The 20,697-nt window shown below is 36.5% G+C and overlaps 1 protein-coding gene and 1 pseudogene across 1 annotated transcript in view; both read left to right on the top strand.

Annotated features, from left to right (window-relative positions):
• The first annotated feature begins 1,169 nt into the window (after nt 1–1,169).
• LOC114295875 (uncharacterized) overlaps nt 1,170–20,697 on the top strand; it is a 69,590-nt gene continuing 50,062 nt past the window's right edge. The window contains exons 1-3 of the mRNA XM_082919412.1: nt 1,170–1,647; nt 19,841–20,035; nt 20,149–20,430. Coding sequence (XP_082775538.1) covers nt 1,335–1,647; nt 19,841–20,035; nt 20,149–20,430 — 790 coding nt within the window. The 5' untranslated portion in view covers nt 1,170–1,334. The remainder of the gene's footprint in view (nt 1,648–19,840; nt 20,036–20,148; nt 20,431–20,697) is intronic.
• Nucleotides 12,588–13,375, top strand: LOC114266166 (auxin-responsive protein IAA7 pseudogene; annotated as a pseudogene).

Below are 20,697 nucleotides of genomic sequence, written 5' to 3'. Positions count from 1 at the left end.
TATAAAAATAACAGGTGTAAACAAAAAAAAAAAAAATCGAACACTGTTTCGATCAACCAGCCGGACGTCCGGGTTAGCCAAATTTTCCAGCCTAGAAAAGAGTTTTCAAAAGTGGGTGTAAAATTATAATTTGAAAATTCAAAACAAATACTACACTGAAATCAATGGGTGGAAATGTGTTTGGGGAACTTCTCCAAACGCAACCTAGTTTTTTGTCAAATTAAGGATGAACCAAATCTTTCACTAAAATTTCAATAAGCTTTTTTCTTTTAAATTTGATTCCGTCCCAAAATAATAGTCTATTTTGGAGAATTTAATTTTTTTTAGTAATACAATTATTACATTTAAAAAAATTAATTTTCAAAATTATCCTTTGATAGTACAGTATATTTTGTAGGAAATATCAATTATCATAATTATACTTTTTTGTGTTGTTAATAAATTTTTTTTAAAAAAGAGAACAAAATAAGAAATTTATATTATTTTAGTCCTTAATTTTTAAGAAAAGACTTATATTTTGAGTGGGATGGAGAGAATAATAAAATTTAAGATGAACAAGTTATTTTTTAAAAACTTTTGATGAAATTTAATGAAAGATTGGAATAACTCATATCAAAACAAAATTTTAACTCATTTAAAATCAAATAAAAAATTTAGTAAATGATTAGAGATGGTGTATCTATTTTTCTAGTCAGATCAGTCGTTTCCAAAATTTTCATAACTCATTCCTCAATTAAATTCATTAATCAACTTTCATTCTCTTAAAATTCAAAATTCCCTCTCTGCAATCTATTTTTCTTTCCAAAATTTTCACAACTCATTCCTTAATTAAATTCATTAATCAACTTCCATTCTCTTGAAATTCAAAATTCTCTCTCTCGAATCTATTTTTCTTGTCAAAATTTTCATAACTAATACCTTAATTAAATTCATTAATCAACCTTCATTCTCTCTTGAAATTCAAGGTTGCGTTTGGTAAAACTTTCTAACTATGATTTGAAAGTAAGAGTTGCAATAAATAAATAAATATATAAAAATTTATATTATTTGATCAACTGGCTGAACCGACCAATTAATCTAAATTTTCCCGCCTTTGATAAAGCTTTCAAAACTGAGTGTAAAATTAACTTTGGAAACTATAAACAACCATTCAACACAATTAAAGAAATGGAATCATAGTTTTAAAACCATTCCAAACAGAGTCCAAAATTCTCTCTCCCCGCAATCTCTCTCTCTCTCTCTCTCCATAAATACCTACCCCTCTCTTCCTCACCTTCCACATCCTACATTAACACACTCTCTCTCTCTGTACACACACAGGGTCTTTTGTTAGAATGGCAAAGGAAGTTGAGGAAACAGTAGTAACAGAGCAGGAGTTCTCAGCCAAGGACTACCACGACCCGCCTCCAGCTCCGCTAGTGGACGTGGTGGAGCTGACAAAATGGTCGTTCTACAGAGCTATCATTGCAGAGTTCATAGCCACACTTCTCTTCCTCTACATCACCGTCCTCACCGTCATCGATTACAAGAGCCAGATTGACCCCATCAAGAACCGTGACCAGTGTGGCGGTGTCGGCATCCTCGGCATCGCATGGGCCTTCGGCGGCATGATCTTCGTCCTTGTTTACTGCACCGCCGTTATTTCTGGTTAGTATAACCTAAAACCATTATTTACCATTTTACTAATTTAAACCCTAATAATTATACATATTTTTTTATTAGTTAAGATTGTCACTGACCTTTGTAAACAATAATTATTCTACCTGCACAAAAATATATGGCTGAATTGATGTAGGATTAATAAAAAGTGAGATTCATCTCATGTAAAAGGGTTCTGTTTAATTTTATATTCAATTTTTATGTTTCTAATTATTTATTTTGGAAAGAATTGAATTGTCCAATATTTTGATGTGAGCTCAAAATAAGATGATTCATCCTATTTATTTATTTTTAATTTTTATCATTTACAATGATATCATCTCACCTTGTTATATTATTTCGTCATTTTTGTTTGGGTGAAGTACCAATAAATGCTAAATTTAGATTTTGTGAACTGATTAGTCCCTAGGTTTTTCTTATGGACCCAAAAGTCCCGTTATAAGTGAAATTACTTTAAGGGATGGGGGCAGAACACGCGTGTGTGGAAAACAAAGGGTGAATGTGGGATTTTGCAATAGGCTGAAATTACACATTTACACCAAGCTCACTATAGATTTTTTGTGTTTTCCCTCCTTTGCAATCGAATCTCACACTATCAGGGTAGGAAAGTTTCTGTATTCCCAATGTTGAATTGTTGCGTAGTTAATATGACATTGGGTTCCAATATGTTCTTTGTTGCAACTTCGAGAAGTCGTGAGATTGAGGCACATTAGGATACAGAAACCCTACATTGTGTGAACGAGGGATTGGGTGTTAGAGCCAGCAGACGTTGAATTTGTATCGTTGAATGGGTGTTGCGGAGATGACAACGCCACGACCAAGTTAGTGATGTTTATTTCAGGAGTCGGGAATGGGAGGCCTATTGATAGGGTTTGCTAGCGTAGAGTTAGGGGTTGCAACGTTGGGGTTTAATACTTATGTCGTATGCCTTTTTTGTGGTATGTGCTTGGTATTTGGTCCACCACTGTTAGATTTTTGAATTTTGTTGGGTTTAGATTGTTTGGCAACGTCATCTGGTATTCAATCTTGTGTTGATGTGTGTTTTTTTTTTTTGGTAGGATCAACCATTCTGTGTTTCTCTTTCACTTTTAGGTTGGGGTATTATCCAGGTGGCACATTTTGCAATTGGATTGTGATGTTAATGGGTGATATATGAGAATTCCACATACACATTAAACCATATAACCAAAATGTGGTCCTGGTTATGTGATCCTAATGTCTATGTGGTTTGGCATTACATGTTGGCCAACCTAGGTATAGTGTCCTGTGTTGTGGAACTGTAGATGTGTTGGATCTGCTTATATAACACGGCATTGACACCGTACTCAACTATGTCGTTGAACGATATGAAAATAAGGAGTAGTGGTTATATTGTCAATGTGTATGGACATTGTTCTGTCAAGGTTTTCTAGTGTTTTTTATCGTTTTAATGTGTTCTTATTTTTAAACCAGTATGGGTCGGAATGGGTGGCTGATGTGTTGTTGTAGGTGTTGTTTGTATGTGATTCGTAAATTTGCGATAGTTGTTTAGGTCTTTGATGGGAAATGTTATATTGGTTATTATGTGTTCCGTCACACTTCTTTGAAAATGTATTATTGGGTCTTCCATAAGCTTGTGAGATTGTATTAATTGTTTCCGTATGTAAGGAATCGTTAAGGCATACACGTTTACATTGGAAGTGCGTTTATGGAGAGTGATAACAATTATTGAGTCCATGAATGGAACAATGTTTTGCACGTTTGGTGAGCGAGTCCTGTACAGGCATAACCTAAGTACACTGCAATGCACATGACAAAGAATATGTTATTCAACTCATTGTCAACATGATACAAACATATGTGTATTACACATTAGTATACAGTCGTTATAAGGAAATGATGAATTCAAACGTCGATCCACCTTGAACTTATTGTAACCAGGTATGTCGAACAACATGTATACCGGACCCGGCACCAACCCATCAAACTTCCCACAAATAACATCAACGATTCTCTCGAACGTCGATGCATAATGCAACCGAATAGCAGCATAACGACAAAATCCCAGCATCCATACCTGCGCATAACAAACACATGGCCATCACACATTCCATACATTACACATTATGGTGATGTATAATTTTTTTGAATTAGACACCATTACAGTTAACTTCTTGATTGAAAAAAAAAAAAATGAAACCCAGATTGAAACAAAACCACCATGATGACCAAACATGCTAACGTGCATCAGTAAACCAACATAGACACATCGAGACCACCGAATGCGAAAAAAATTGCCAACCCGTGTAGAAAACCACATTGATCAACCACCAAACAAACCCACATTACACATAAACACCCACCATTAACACAACACACGACAAACATGAAAAATGACCCCCAACCAATAACAATACCCACCCCCCTATCCAACTAAAAAATCACATCACACCCCTGTGCATAAAGAACAATCGACGAAAATGTACATACCTTGTGTCATTCTACTAGACCCGAGCAAATGCAACACCACCGTCTCTAGAAAAACACACTAGTAAAAAAGACTCTGTTCACTCCCCGAAATGCCAAAATCCACATCCACCGTGATACACTCCATCAAATCTCACACACAGAATAATATCAATCACGTCTTACCCACCAAATCTCACACACCCAGGAATTTGTTCCCAAAATGAATCATTAAAAAGGGTATTCTATTCAAGAGATACGCCTTTTCAAAAAAAAACTAGGACCTATCCGTCCATAAGAAAACTCTTAGGACTAAATGGATCAAAGCTCCCCCATATAGGATTTATGGGTAAATTCTCCTTTTTGTTTTGTAGTATATTTTAAAATTATATTTATTATTGGAAAATGTTACGAACCCCAAATAATCTACCAAACTTCGACCCACACAAACTCACACAAGTGAGAGATTTGGCAGAAAATTTAGTAGATTATTTGGGATCCCTAACATCACTCTTTATCATTTATTTATTACAAGAGTCTAGTTAATATGTGCTTTTAGAATAAATTCTAAAAATATTTAAAAATATTATGGTCTTGTTTGGTTTGTTTTTAAAATATTTCGATATTTCTTTAGAAAATTATTTTCTTGTTGCTGCTTATTTGTGATAGCTTCCAAGACTTTCGACTTTTAGGTTCTCCTTTATCTTCCTTCTTATATGTAGTTACATCAATATCTATGTTTGTGTTTGTTTATCTCGGTTATATACAATTGTTATACAAGTTTCAAATTTCCAATTCATTCCGAAACTAAACGAAGTTTAGGGTTTGAGGATTTATTTTGATGTTTGTTAATTGTGAAAATCTTGATGAAGCTTGATTTTGTGAATTGTGACATGTTCTTGTATGAAAGAAACTGCTTTTCTTTATCTCGATTGGATTATTTAATTTTTATTATTATTTATTTTTGAAAAAATCTGTATTGGAGTTTTGTCATTTAGCTGTGTGATGTAAGGGAAAGACTTTAAATTGTACTTGAAGGGTTAAGTTGCTTGTGGGTATTAATGGCAAAATCAAAGAATCAAACTTTGATTAGATAGTATATTAGTATCTACTTGTTTATATATATATATATATGTTCTTCAAAACGAAACATCCTAGGGTTTGGGAAAGATTCCAGCATTCACCCGAACTTCTTCCACCCAATTTGATTCGGATTTCGGAGTCCCTCTCCTCCAGATTTGACATTCATTGCAACCTATGAAATATAGATACTTCTAGATGAGAGTTGTATTTGTATCGAGTATCAATACTTTTTGGATACTAGCATAAACCTATTTGATACTTCTTAAACGTATCTATAATTTGAAATTTATTTTATTTTATTTCAATCAAGTACTAAATCGGCTATTCAATTGATCCTAAAATCAGAATATGTGGAGAATTGATCTAAAAGAGAAGATCAAAAAGTTTTGAGAAGAACTAGAAGAGAAAAGAAGAATACAACGGTCAAAACCTTAATCTCACAAAAACGGCCACAACCTTTAACAACTCAACACTATTATCTCAAAGCTAACCGAAAACTATTACATAGAGCCATATATATAGGCAACGTAGAAAACCCTAATTAAAAATAACAAAGTAAATCATGACATTATTTGGAAGCCTAATCTCTAATAAAATAAGTAACTAAATATACTAAGGTTTTAATTAAATTATTAATAAAAAAAAATAAACATAAATTAAAAAAAAATTACAAATAAATGAAATCCACATATCACGTTCCGCATTGCCTAGATCATGTAACTTATTTTGAAAGTTGAGTTTTTCTTGCATAGCATTAGAGTAATTGTTAGGATAAATACAAGAGTAGTTTCCAGGTAAGAAGAATTGGGAAACATTGAGAATAAAGCATGTCAAATTTGGTCCAAGTTTGAGTGGACATAATGAACCCTCAATATATCTTATATGAATATATTATCAATATTAATATATAAAGGGGGCTCATTTTGGTGTTGATCATGTACTGAAGTTGTGTATTATTTTCCTTCTATCAAGTTATGGGGCAATAATCAAAATTCTCACAAACTCCTTTCCACTTAGAAACATTAAAATCAACTTCCCACAAATTCACATCCTGACAACTTCTCCCGAAACTGCTTTTCACTTGCCAACTTTCTCTTTCAAATCAAATGGTTTCCTATATGAATTGGAGGATGTCTGTGGTGCAAGTGCTATTATACATCAAGTGTTTTCTTGCTCCTACTGGTGTTGCAACTTGAAGGATGACATTTTCGCTTGAAGGCCTCAAGGTGGGTTGGGTCTTTGATTAAATAATGATTGTCATTCCGTTTCTTGTTGCAGTGGAAAAAATAGAGTTGCAAAGTACATTGTCTCTGTGTGTATTATATATATATATATATTTGCTCCATCAAAGAGGAATAGACTTTCCAATTCCTCCAAACCAATAGTATGGAGCAGAAGAACATTCAATTCTCTCCTTGGATTTGCTCAGTAATTTTATACTATCACCACCACCTTGGTTTAAATGACATCACTTATGTTGGAAATTGGGCCAGGTATTGGACCCGAATTTGGGCGCCTATGTGGCATGACCCATGGCCCATTCAAATTACCCATGTAATTTGAATTTGATTTCTTGATTATCCTATTTGTTAGGATAATCCTCTATCTATCTACATCAATCCTATCCTTAGGAGATATAGATAGATGGATATATATGGTTAGATATTTGATTATATATTTTAATATATAGAGCATCAGATACGTGATGTGGTTTTTTATCTATAACATTTTTTCCCTATACTCTCTCTCTAACTCTCTCCCATCAGAGAACGATCTAGCCTTTGCACTGTGACTAGTGTGGGTGATACTCATACTGTAGTATCACTCCATTGCTGGTTGTTCATAGTTAATGGTTGTCAAGCACGTGATTTACCAACAAGGTTCTTTGTTTTGGATTCTTTTACACAAGATATAGTTTGAATCATTTTACCTGTTGCGTTATCTGTTTCTTACATTGGTATCAGAGCCATAAATGGGTATTTTCGTGCTTGTTTTTTGTGCATTAAAATATGTATATAATTATATATATATACACACGTGATATATGCATGAAAAATTAATATTTTTTCGAACTGTCCCCAATCAACTTGAAATTTACATATGTTGTGGTATATTTCATGTAGAATATATCTGCAAAGTTTCATGAAAATCCAATGGTCGGATTTTGAGAAAAATGGAGATTCATATTTAATTTTTCGAAACTTTGACTGCATGCTGGTTTTAAACGCTTTGTTTTTATGTTATGAAAATTATATATTTGGAATCCTTGTTTTGATACCTTCGAAATGGTATATTATGGGCTTGATTCCGACTTACGGTTGATGAGAAAAAAAAAACTCTAATTTCGGTTCGTTTTGTGTTTTGTGTTTTTAGTGGCTTAAGGAAGAAGATGAAGTGTAGAGTTTCTACACTTCCACTCTCATTAGAGAGAGGGTGTGCTACACTCCATTATTTGTATTTGTTAAATGTCATTTTTGATACCACCATAGTTTTTATTTTGGAAAATGGAGTCTAGTAGTACCAAAATTGGACTAGAAAACACACCGGAAGGCAGCGTGTGTGCCTCATGCGCCAACTGACGCCGTCAGCGGCGGCCACGTGCCATCACGCGCCGGGCGTGCTTCCACGCTCCATCACACGCGTGTCAGCCACGTTGTCCATGCGCGCCGCGTGCCCAGCCGAGCTATGCTGTTTTCACCGCCGGCTTGTTTGGTTTGGCAGCTGGGTGTAAGGCGTTGTTTGTTGTATTTTAAAATCTAGAATTGCTTTAAATGGTCATAAGTAATTCGTTATAGTTTTGTTTTAAGCGTGGTTGGTACTGTTAGACTTAGAATTAAATTTTTAATCTACTGTAAAATTTTCAAAATTTTATGAAAATAAAAATATTTTTCCTGAAATAATAATTCATTATTTCTGTTTTAAAATGCTTCTGGTGTTGCATGACTAAGTTTCTGGGCTAAAATTTTTTCTGTAGACTACTGTAATGGTTTACTATTTACTGGTATGATTTTTTCTTTTTCCCAGATTCTGGAATATTTATTTATGATTTTATGTGTATTTATTAATTATTTGAAATTCCAGAAAATATTAGAAAATTTCAGAACTGATATACTTTCTGTTATGGCATAGTCTGAATATTAAACATAGCATATTGTTATTTTTTGCCTAGAGAGTTTCTAATATGTTGTGATTAGAATAACATGATTAATTGTTTTTTATTTAAATTCCATTATTAAATGTAACATAGCGTGAGTTGATTGTGAATCTATATTAAGATGCTATTGTATGGAATTAGAATATTTTATCATGCTTTAGACATGCCATAGTCAGTGGGAGGTTGTTCGGTTGAGAGAAATTTTTGTAGATTTACTCCTGAAAACTAATATTTTTCGCTTGAATTAAATTAAATTTTTGGATAATTGTCACATGTGGCACAAGAGATGATTACGAGCATAGCGGATTTTCGATCTTGCGACTTGTGTAATATTGTTACTATTTAATTTAGATTTTTGCAACAAAATTATATTATGCTTATCAAATTAATCCCAATGCGAATTTATCTCTAAATTGACTTAGCTGATGGAAGTTAATTTGGTTGACCTAAACTTAGTAGAGATGTTTAAATGTGAACAATGTAATCCTATTATTTAGATGAGCAAAAAGTCTTGGAGACTTTATGTTAGAGTTTAATTGAGCCAGAGTAAGGAAACATGACTCAAAGTCTCCGTGGTTTTGTTGCCTTGTTTGGCACAATAAAAATTGATGCATGCGCTATGGTTAGCGGCATGCTACGTAGTTTTGATTGGTGAGTTTTGGAGTTGTGAAATTAGTAAGCCCTCAATAGATCTGTATATGATCTTGACTATTGAGCTGCGCGGATTGACTTTGTAATTTAACTTGTACTAATGTTGCATCATTGGATAAAGTAACATTCAAGAGTAACACCATCTAAGAAATGCGAGCTTAAATGAATTAGTCATTAAGTGTAAGACGAGTAACTAGTATGAGCAATGTTTTGCTCTCTACCCAACTGTTGGGAGTGGATGGAGCAAAAATTTCACGCACTATAATAGTGTACATTAAAGTATCACTTGAAGTTAAAAGATTAGCGCTTAGTAGCAGCAAAAATCTATTAACACTAAGTGAAAAGATTAGCACCAAGTGACTGCAAAATCTATTAGCATTGCCAACTTGTCCAAGTCTGGACACTTACTGTTTCCACACTTGAGTGTGAGACATGATGAGGCGCTTCTTTGTATGATTCCTTAGCTAGGCTAACGCTTTTGAATAACGTTTACCACTTAGCAAACGTTGCAACATAGTAATGAAAAGGTCCAGGCCGACAAGGTTAAGAATTTGACGCATGGCTTGTGAGAGCATTGTGTTGAATTAGACTCTTTAGCCTAATTCGCGCTTAAGTTACTTCGGGAGTTGTCATAGATTGATAGCTTATTCTCTCCTTCTTGTGGATAGTAGAATTAATTGCAAGTAACTATGAAGCGAGAAACAGAGATGGCAAAAGGAGTATCGTCATCTTTCAACTAGATGCAGTAAAGTGTACGGAGAATAAAATTGACTTGAAAGTGCAGGGGATTAGCACTTGCTAGCTAAATTTGCGACTTAGGTGCACTTGATATCTCCATAACATCCTTTTATGATCTAGTGAACATGAATTTGTCGTGAGTCATTACCTAGTTGGGCCTAAAACCTTTAAAACTTGCCTTCGAGAATTCACGCATTAGAATGATTGGAATTAGTTTATGACATTGGTCATGAACTGGTGGCTTATTATACTCAATCACATTAATGAGAAGATGACATAGATGGTTTGAGTAGGCCCTCTCGGGCCCACTCGCTTGTGACATCTTGCTCTCATGTGAATGTGTAACTTTGTTCGCAATGGTTGCGCACAAGTAAGTAGGAAAGCTGCAGAAGGGCATTTGTATTGGCACATTTAGTTCACTATGATATTTGTGACTGGATATGTGTAAGGGTATGATAGTGCAAGAATTTGATATATTATTGATTGATATGTGTTATATTACAAATGGTGAGGGGCTCCTTATATAAGAGATGTAGTGGAGTAGGTGGTAGTAGGTGGTAGTGGTAGGTGTGTAGTAGGTGGTAGTAGGTGGTAGTGGTAGGTGTAGTAGGTGGAGTAGGTGATGGTAGGTTTTAACAGCCCCCCGCAAACTCAAGGGGGACAGGAACTAACCAACTTGAGTTTGGAGAGAGTAACAAAACAAGAAAATATATAAAAATAAAAGAGGATAGGAGACACTGTATGGTCGTGTCAGACCATTGGTGAAGACACTGGATGGTGGTGTCATAACGTTGTAGAGGACACTGTATGGTGGTGTCATAACGTTGTAGAGGACACTGTATGGGGGTGTCATAACGTTGTAGAGGACACTGTATGGTGGTGTCAGACCGATGTAGAAGACAGTTTATGGGGTCATGTCGGACCGTTGTAGCAGACAATGTTCTGACAGTTGTTGTGACAGTTTACAGAGTCTTGCTGGACCCTTGTAGAAACTAACCGGAATCAATGTCGGGACAGTTTACAGAGTCTTGTCGGACCCATAAAGGAGCTAACCGGAATCAATGTTGGGACAGTTTACAGAGTCTTGTCGGACCCATAAAGGAGCTAACCGGAATTAATGTCGGGACAGTTTACAGAGTCTTGTCGGACCCCTAAAAAGTCGCACCCTCAAAAGGTGTGCCCAATCTTTCAAAAGGTGTGCCATCAAAAGGCGTGCCCAATCCATAAAAAGGCGTGCCAGATATGATGGCGAGGCACGTGAGTGCCTTGGCTGGCGCGCCCGTTTGTCGTCTGGCGTCAAGTGGCGCGCGATACGCGTGGCTGCCTCGGCTATTTAACCAAGACGGAGGCTGAGGCTGAGGCTGAGGCAGAAGCTGAGACAGAAAAACTGAGAGAAACCTCTGAAAAATTCTTCCTTTGCTGAGAGAGAAACTCTGTAATACGCTGTAACACTCTGTTGCCCAGAAAATGGCTTCGTCTTCCCGTGGGCTGCTCACTCTCTTTCCCGACCTCAATGAGTCAACAAGAGAGAGAACTGGTGCGGTGGCCAGTGAACCTCAACCAAACACCTCTGTGTTTGCTCCGTTGAACTTTCCGATGCGGTCGGTGGAGCAAAAAATGGCGGTGCAAACTGATATTGAGGCCAATCAGTATACTCTGAAGTCATGTGTGGAAACCATGACTGCGGTCACAAACTTGTCGTACCTGCTGCAGAGCAGGACAAATGAGGTGCAACAGTTAAACTCCCAGCTGGCTCTGCTCCAACGCATGTATAAGGATGCGCGAGCAGAGATAAGTGTGCTAAAGGCAGAAAACAAGGAGCTGAAGCGGAAGGCCACCGTGATGTTCCGATTTGGAGGTCCACCATATGCTGTAGTGGAGGAGCAGGGAGGAGGCAACGTGCTTGGTGGTCTAGGAAACACGGAGGCAACACCGTCAAGGGCCGGCCAGGACGGAGGCAAGAAGAAGAGACCGATGGCCGAGTAGAGAAGAAAAATCCCGCCTGTGGATGTGGTTTTTGTTATGTTTTGTTTTGTTTTGTTTTTTTTTTTTTTTTTGTGTGATGTAAAAGTGTGATCGGGGTTGATCCCCTGATATGAATAAAATGACAAGATTGTGAAAAGTTGTTGGTGTTATTTTGTTGTGGTGTTTTGTTTAATAAGAAAAATAAAATAAAAGAAAACAATGGATAAAGAAAATAGAGAAAAATAGTTGTGGATGGGTGATAAGAAAAACAGCAGTGTGATTTTTTTTTATTTATTTTTATTTTTATTTTATTTTTTATTTTATTTTTATTTTTTTGGTGGAATATAAAAAAAAATAATAATAAGAGAATGGAAAAACGGGGGATGCTCATTAACCAGGAGAGGGAAAATATAGTATAATAAAAATATATATATAGATATATATTAAAAATAAAAGAAAAAGGTGAAAGAATGTGGGTGGAATAAATTAAGAGAAAGGAGAGATATGATTAAAGTGGGTTTGAAAGTGGGAAAAGATGAGAGAGAGGGATGTCCCGCATGTGTGTGTATGGGGCAGTGTGTGGAGTGTGTGCCCATGTGAAGGCCAAGCTTTTCAGTCGGCTGTTTGCAAAGAAAGAGATGCGCATATTGATGGTGGGTGGAGAATATGTTAGAATAGAATAGAAAAATATATGTCTCTCCCTGAACCATTTGTCTCTCGTCCCAAACAACAAAAGATGCCAGCTTGAAACCATACTTCAAGACCAGACACCACTCAAGCAAACCCACGTTCCTGCGATCCAAACGGGTTCCAAGTTCACAATGACCTAAAATGATACCGCCGTGCGTGAATGGATGAGAGAGGAATAAAGTGTGTTTTCAAAAAAGGATGAGAAGCTTATAGGGAGGTTGGAATCGGCGGTGGTGCATCTCGAGGCGCTGTCCGCCGTGTTCCGGACCGGAGTTTCCCTAGAGAGCGGCAGAGATGCGACGGCGCTGGATCCGTCAATCACCGCATTCGACGATCTGATGGCGGAATTCGTTGGGAGATTTCGGCTTCTGCGGAGAAGATTAAGAACAGTCCACCAAAGGAGAAGATGAACCTCCTTCCCCCCTGCACTAAGGATCCCGCTAAGCCACCCGCCAAGGCACAGGTGGTGGGTTGGCCGCCAGTTAGGTCATTCCGGAAGAACATAATGTCTCAGAAGAGCACCACCGAGGAGGTAGAGAAGACTAGCAGGAGCAGTGGTGGCGGTGTAGCCTTTGTGAAGGTTTCCATGGATGGCGCACCTTACCTTCGTAAGGTGGATCTGAAGATGTACAAGAGCTACCAAGAACTTTCTGATGCCTTGGGTAACTATGGGGCCCAAGGAATGATAGATTTCATGAATGAGAGCAAGTTGATGAATCTGTTGCACAGCTCCGAGTATGTGCCCACCTATGAAGATAAGGATGGAGACTGGATGCTCGTGGGGAATGATGTAGATCGAGGATACTACTTCCGAGTATCAATCTGTGAGACCAAGCACTGTATCGCCGGATATGAAGGAAGATTCGCCGGAATATTCGTCTAGGGTTCGAACATAGTCGCCGGGAAATTGAAGGAGGAGCTGGAGGGGCTGTTGAGCTGCTTGCTGAATGAGTTCCATTTGTTTTTGAGTACTGACTTGAGCTTGGTTAGTTTGCCTCCTTTTGCCATCTTATTGTATATGATTAACCAGTGTGGTTCAAGACTTGGTTGAGATCCGGCGGGCGGTCAAGGCAAGGTTGCCGCCCGCCGGAAGGCGAAGAACACCAAGATCTTTAACCTATTGCTCTGATACCATGCAAGAATTTGATATATTATTGATTGATATGTGTTATATTACAAATGGTGAGGGGCTCCTTATATAAGAGATGTAGTGGAGTAGGTGGTAGTAGGTGGTAGTGGTAGGTGTGTAGTAGGTGGTGGTAGGTGTAGTAGGTGGAGTAGGTGATGGTAGGTTTTAACAGATAGCTAGCCTCAATCTTGACACATTTATAGATTACGATACGCATCTTAGTCAAGGTTATTTGATCTCCCATAAGTCAAAAGTTTTGAGATGATTTTTGACATTGCACAAATGAGGTTGAGATCAATTAGATAAGAGCTTTTGTGCTTTTAGTTTTGACCAAGGTGGCGAGTATCTATTTGAGTTTTTTCTGAAAACTCTGTGAAGAGAGATGGATGCTTAGAAAATTGATTATTCCTAGTACCCAGCAACACAATGGTGTAGTAGAGATAAGGAATTAAATATTGTTTGTGTTAGGTGGATGATGGCGCAAAATGTTTCCCAATTGGGAATTGCACTAGTTTGTTGCCTATATCCTTAACTAAGTACCCTCCATATCAGATTTTACACTCCATTTAAGTAATGGGTTAGCAGAGAGCCATTTGTGAGCGATTTGTTACCATCAAGTAGCTTATCTTTATTTTATTTCTCTTAAGGTTGCGAAGTTAAGACCTAAAGATCTAGGGCGCATTATTGTATGCTGTCTTGTAAAAACTTAGGGTCATGTGGCGCATTATTGTATGCAGTCATGTAAACCCTCCAGGTCATGTGCTTATAGATAAGCAGCTTTGTGGGAGTGTAACTAAGTCACATAAAGTTTTCTTAGTAAAGGTGACGTGAATAGAGTTTTGGAACTCTATAAAATAGAGAATTCTAAGTATAGCGGTTTATGTAGCCTAGTTGAGAATGGAAAGAAATTTCCAATATCCTAGGGACAGTGGGAGCGATGTGCCTACTAGTGGATTACTCCATTAGAGAAGATTACTCTACATTCTTAGTTGCGTGGTAGAGAATGTGAAAATTTTCCACGTCATCAGTAGGTGATTGAGAGGGAAACATTCATGATTGCTCCACAAGATGATAAAGAGCCTAGGATAATGCCAAAGGCTCTCTAGTCCCCTACTTTTAGAAAAGTGGATCAATGTTGCGCAGTTTAAGACAAAGTCTTTGAGGATTAACCATTTCTATAATTTGGTTGACTTTCCGCTATGACGCGAAACTGTTCTAAAGTTATGCGCGATTTGGATAGTCATTTTTTGAGGCATAAGGCTCGCTAGATACCGAAAAGTCGCACCATTGAGGAAGGTGTAGACCATGAGAAGACTTTCTCCTGGGGAGTAAGGTTACTTTGACTTAGGCTATGATTGACATGAGTTCGGAATTTTGATTTGTGGACGTTGTGACCCAACTTCTTGTTGGAGAATTGGATAAGTAGATCTGTAGGGATTTACCTTCTGCTTTTATGGTGAAAAGCTAGGAGCGCAAAAAGGATTGCTAGTTCTAATAAATCTTTTACGTCTAAAACAGTTACCCAAATAGTGGTTCTTAGATTTCATTGAGCCATGATAAGCAAACGATGATCGATGAAGACCACTGAGGCATGATCATTGGTCCAAAAGAAGTTTTTCCTTACTTAGTCATTATGAGTCAGGAATTTATACGGTTGTCACCACCTAGGATTGGCAGTCCTCTGTTTTAGACATGATGGACATGGGTGATGTTATTTATATGCTCAGATGTAAGATCCTTAGAGATTGTTCTGGGAGAATTCTCGGTTTGTCTTTAATGACTTGCATAAGGAATATCCTAGAATGATTCTAAATGCGAAATTGCAAACCCATTGACTTACCTATCGGTAAAAGCTAGAGCCTTAGCTATTGAGTGAATCCTCGGATTGTCTTTGGGAGAAACAAATGACCTATATTCCTTGATTTTTTTTTTTGTGGGAGCCTGAAGTATGCTATGTGGGCGTATTCGGCATAATGAGTGCTATCTCTTTAGATGGTCAACTGAGTAGTTTTAGACCTTGACCTTGCTCATTAGACTGTGGATAGGATGCTTTACTGGTAGTGTATAAATTTGCCATTTGTAAGATTCAATGCGCTAGTTGGGCACATCTTGAATGAACGTAGATTGGTCAACAACATATCTTTAGAGAGGTAATTGCGCAAGAGGTAGTGATCTTGAACCACTTCATGTGAGGCGCACATGGTGGATTCTGTTGTATATGCTTATCGCAAGAGGTGCTGATAAGGTTTATGCTTGGAATCCAGAATTGCGCAGACTGTGGTCATGTTTTTTTTTAAAATCGATCACTTATTTGTTGTGAGATGATGGGATGTTGACACTATTATGGTTTGTGTCATAACGATTAGCAGATGATGATGTGAGCAGGCAAGATTGGCTCACTCACACGAGCAATCACCCTTGGTGCTTGGGAGCGAGTAAGGATGAGACTAGTGGTTTATTTTTATTTGGAGCCAAGAAAGACTTAAATTATCCACTATATATGTCGCCTTGGTTACAACCAAGATGAGGTTGTGTCAAGGACCAAACATGGATGTTAGTACCCACTTTCCACGTTGTGCCTGTTATGATTAACTAGATGCGAGATCTCATTTGGCACCTGGAAGGCGAGCAAATAGAGAATTCGGGTTAGGCGCTAGAAAGAGACTAGACTAAGATCTGTACGGTGTATCGAGTATGAAGTCACTCTTTTGGAAGAGTTACTCCACCGTAGCATGTATTCATACTCCATGTGTTTGGCGACCGAGTAATGAGGTTAGAGAATGGATCCCTGTTTCCTCACCGTGTGAGTCTTACGTGTCATTATTGATATGACTTTCACTTATGTACCCTTTTGTGACATTTGACTATGTCACAAGGTAAGGGGTTGATGTTTTGCTACCTTGGTATGTTGCTTGCGATCATGGATGATTCGGCCTTAAGGGGCATCACTGGGAAAGTGGTCAATCCTAAACTAAATGGCATAAGGGTAAGGGGAAGATCATCTAGTATTACATCATAGTTGTACATTCACTGCCGGCAACTCACATCGCTCTGTATGAGGCGGATTGAGTGAATACATTGCAAGAATTGAGAGGGTCAAACATGCTCTTTTAAGGAATTAAAGATGTTTTTGGACCGGTGTAATTAGATGGGTCTGGGATATATGAGACACTATTTCTATTTTTTGGGTTGATGTCCCTATGCTGGCTCATTTTGAGTTTCTAGTATAGAGCTCCCACATGCAAGTGTTTCTCAGCGGTCGCACGGTTCATTGGCTAGTATGGGATTGTTCAATATTTGGGAGATTGAGATAGAGATGTGGCAGTATCATGCCAACTCATGTGTGAGTGGGAGATGTTGGAAATTGGGCCGGGTATTGGACCCGAATTTGGGCACCCATGACCCATGGCCCATTCAAATTACCCATGTAATTTGAATTTGATTTCCCGATTATCCTATTTGTTAGGATAACCCTCTATCTATCTACATCCATCCTATCCTTAGGAGATATGGATAGATGGATATATATGGTTATATATCTGATTATATGTTTTAATATATAGAACATCAGATACGTGATGTGATTTTTTACCCATAACATTTTTTCCCTATACTCTCTCTCTAACTCTCTCCCATCAGAGAACGATCCAGCCTTTGCACTGTGACTAGTGTCGGTGATACTCATACTGTAGTATCACTCCATTGCTGGGTGTTCATAGTTAATGGTTGTAAAGCATGTGATTTACCAACAAGGTTCTTCGTTTCGAATTCTTTTACGCAAGGTATGGTTTGAATCCTTTTACCCGTTGCGTTATCTGTATCTTACAACTTAAAAGACTTTTCTTCATTTTTACGTACATATACATCTATGATAAATTGTATGTATATATAATGTTATGTTGACTTTTGTTGTGTGATGTTGTGTATGAAGCTTTTCATAGTCATTGTTGCCTATGAAGCACGGGTACAGGTACGAATACGAATACTAGTACTGGTACGATACGGGTACTACATCAATACGGTAAACTTTTTAAAAAATAGGGTACGGGTAAGGCTTGGTACGCTTGTAAAAAAATATTCATTTTTAATTTAGAGTAATGAAAAAATTAATTAAATGATTTAATTTGTTAAGGTTCAACTTACAATTAACATTTAATGTCAAAAGTAAAGGTATAAATCAAAGTTAAATGTCAATATAGTTTAATTTTAAAATCATGCTAAGTATAAAACAAAAAATAAAAAAGAAGTCTAGTGAAAGGAGTTTTATCTCTGCAATAGAAGAAAATATTATTTCAACTGAGGTACGGTGCGGCTTGGGTATATACTAGGTACGTCTGGATACGCCAAAAATTAAAAAGAAAAAGCTTGGGTATGTGTTGTGTACCTGGTCAGTACGTATGCAGAAGTACCATACGAGGAATATACATATTTGCTCTATCAAAGAGGGATAGACTTTCCAATTCCTCCAAACCAATATTATAGAGAAGAAGAACATTCAATTTTCTCCTTGGATTTGCTCAATAATTTTATACTATCACCGCCATCTTAGTTTAAATGACATCACTTAAAAGATTTTTCAACATTTTTACGTACATATACATCTACCATAAATTGTATGTATATATATAAAAAAAATTTTGATTTTTTTTGTGTGATGTTGTGTATGAAGCTTTTCATAGTCATTGTCGCTATATGCTTAGCTAGATATAGTGATCTATCTGCCTATAATTTTCATTTCTTTCACTGTTATTAATTTCCTATGTCAAATGTGTTACAAAGAGATTAAATAACTTCAATTTGATGATGGTATTATTATCCCCTGAAAAAAAAAACACAAAAATTGATGATATTCTAAACATAAAATTTAACAGGGACTTTGAATATTTTGTTAATTACTTTTTTATTTTTCTTTTTGTCCATTTTTTTAAAAAATTTACTGGGTTGCTGATCTTTTGAAGTAATTTACGGCATCATTTCTGGTAACATTTCATTTATACCATAAATTTTATATTTAGAATTGTTATTGTCTTTCAATGATTCATGCACACTTTGTGCTTGCTATGACTCCTAGTAGTTTGAAAAACAGTCTTCACAAAATTACTTTTTAAATTTATCCATTTCTTACTTTTCCAGAATTTGTATCGATGTATCCATATTGTGTCACACCTCTATCATGTATCCCATTCTATGCTTTATAGATTCAACTAGTCACTTAATCTCTACCAATATTACACTTTGAATTTTTTTGCGTGCCGTGACTTCTAGTAGTTTGAAATGAAGACTATTTGGTAGACAAGAAAGTCAACACATACTTGATGTGCTTGAATACATCGTAGGGAAGCATTGCAACTCTTGATGATAGTGGAGTTATATGCGGAGCATGGGACTGGAAGTAGAGATCTTACATACTTTATGGTGGTTATGTAACTGTGTATATAAAATAACTATGTGACTCTCAAATGATTTGATTAATTATCACCATCTGAATAAATTAATCAATTTTTATTCAACTTTTTTCTAGAAATCTAAAGTCTGACTCAGCTTCGCCAAAATTAGAGTGTTTCCTAATTATAGATAAATAAAGAAAAATAGTTTATCCTAAAAGATTTATGACAATTACTTTTTAATTTATATATATTTTTATTTATGGTCGTATCCTTTAACATAATCCATATCCTACTTTTTTCAAAATTTGTATTGATGTATCCATATTGTGTCATAACTCTTTCTTGTATCCCTCTAGCCATGCTTTATAAATTGTAACTAGTCACCTAATCTCCGCCAATACAATACTTTGTACTTATGTCTTAATGTGAGATAACACAAGTATATTGGAAGAAATACTCTGTAATAATCTAATTGTAGGTTATATAGTACGTGAATGATATTTCTCTGCTCCATGTAGGCATGTTTATATTCTAATTCTAATTTTCATGTCTTATTGTTTATCATATTGTTAAGACTAATAATCAATCCATTAGAATAGACCTGTGTTTCTAATTCTTCAGTTACTTTCGGGGATGGGAGCAAAATTTTAAGAACCTTAATATTTTACAGTAGTTCCCTTATGGTAAGTCTGAATTTCTGATATCATTTTATTTGTGAGATATTTCATAGTTCTGCATCATCTTTGACTCTCCTAATTCCTGATAACTAACACATCAATATCTAAAGGACTCTAATTTGCTTAGGCTGCATGAAAAACCACCAACTGATCTTAGTTTCTGCATCAACATTAGGAACAATTCTGCAGTTACTTGAACTGATACATTCTTCCATTTTCAATTTTAGCCTGAAACATTTTATTCTTGAATTCATTTTCACAGTAGTGTTGGAGAAAATAGATGAGCAAGAAGGTTTCAAGCTGTTTGGGACCACAGATACTCGTGAACCTGAAAATGCAATAGAAATACTTGAGCAAAGGGAGCAAAAGGTCTTATTTCATGAATCCACTGAGTTGGGAAGAGCAAGCAACTTGCGCAAAAGTTTAGATTGGGATACTGCTTTTTTCACCAGTGCAGGTATGCTTTTACAAGAAATCTGAAATATTTGGTGCCTTCTGCCAATGTTAACTCATTTCATATGGTTAGAGCAAGTTAAAATTCGAAGTCATTAATGCTTCATGCGTGATCAGGACTTCTAGATCCAGAAGAGTTGTTTATTATAAATAAAGGATTTGAGAAGGTTGAAGCTCACCTATTACCCGTAACTCAAGAAGATCTGTGTACGTGGAGATATGCAGACTCAGAATCTACATTAGATGGTGATGACTTCTCCTTGGACAGCAACCAAAGCACTGAGGTTGATTTGTTTGAAGATATAAGAGCATCCATTGAGAAATCCAATATAATGTCCAATATTTGCAAGTCAGTTTGCAAATCAGGAGTTGGAGAAGCCCACAAACGGGAAACCCACTGTAAGTATATTGCAAATTCAGAACAAATCTTATTGTGAATGGAAGAATAAATTTTTGCCTGTTCATTTTGTATGCGAATTGCAATGTGATTGCATTTAAGGTATCCCAAAGAGATTTAATGGGTAATCAAGCCTTCCGCTATTGTTGCAGCAGGAAATATTGAAACCTCACTTGTCCTAAATTCTTTTCTTACTCTTAGGCTTAGTAAGCATAATATCTTGTGTTTAGGAGGTTGGTACCTAGCCTTAGTGTCTTGTAAAAAAATGT

The sequence above is a fragment of the Camellia sinensis genome, chromosome 3 (assembly GCF_055761805.1).
Source record: "Camellia sinensis isolate YWXY chromosome 3, ASM5576180v1, whole genome shotgun sequence".
NCBI classification, from domain to species: domain Eukaryota; kingdom Viridiplantae; phylum Streptophyta; class Magnoliopsida; order Ericales; family Theaceae; genus Camellia; species Camellia sinensis.
Note: the sequence above shows the minus strand (reverse complement) of the source record. Positions and strands in the feature narration are given on the sequence as shown.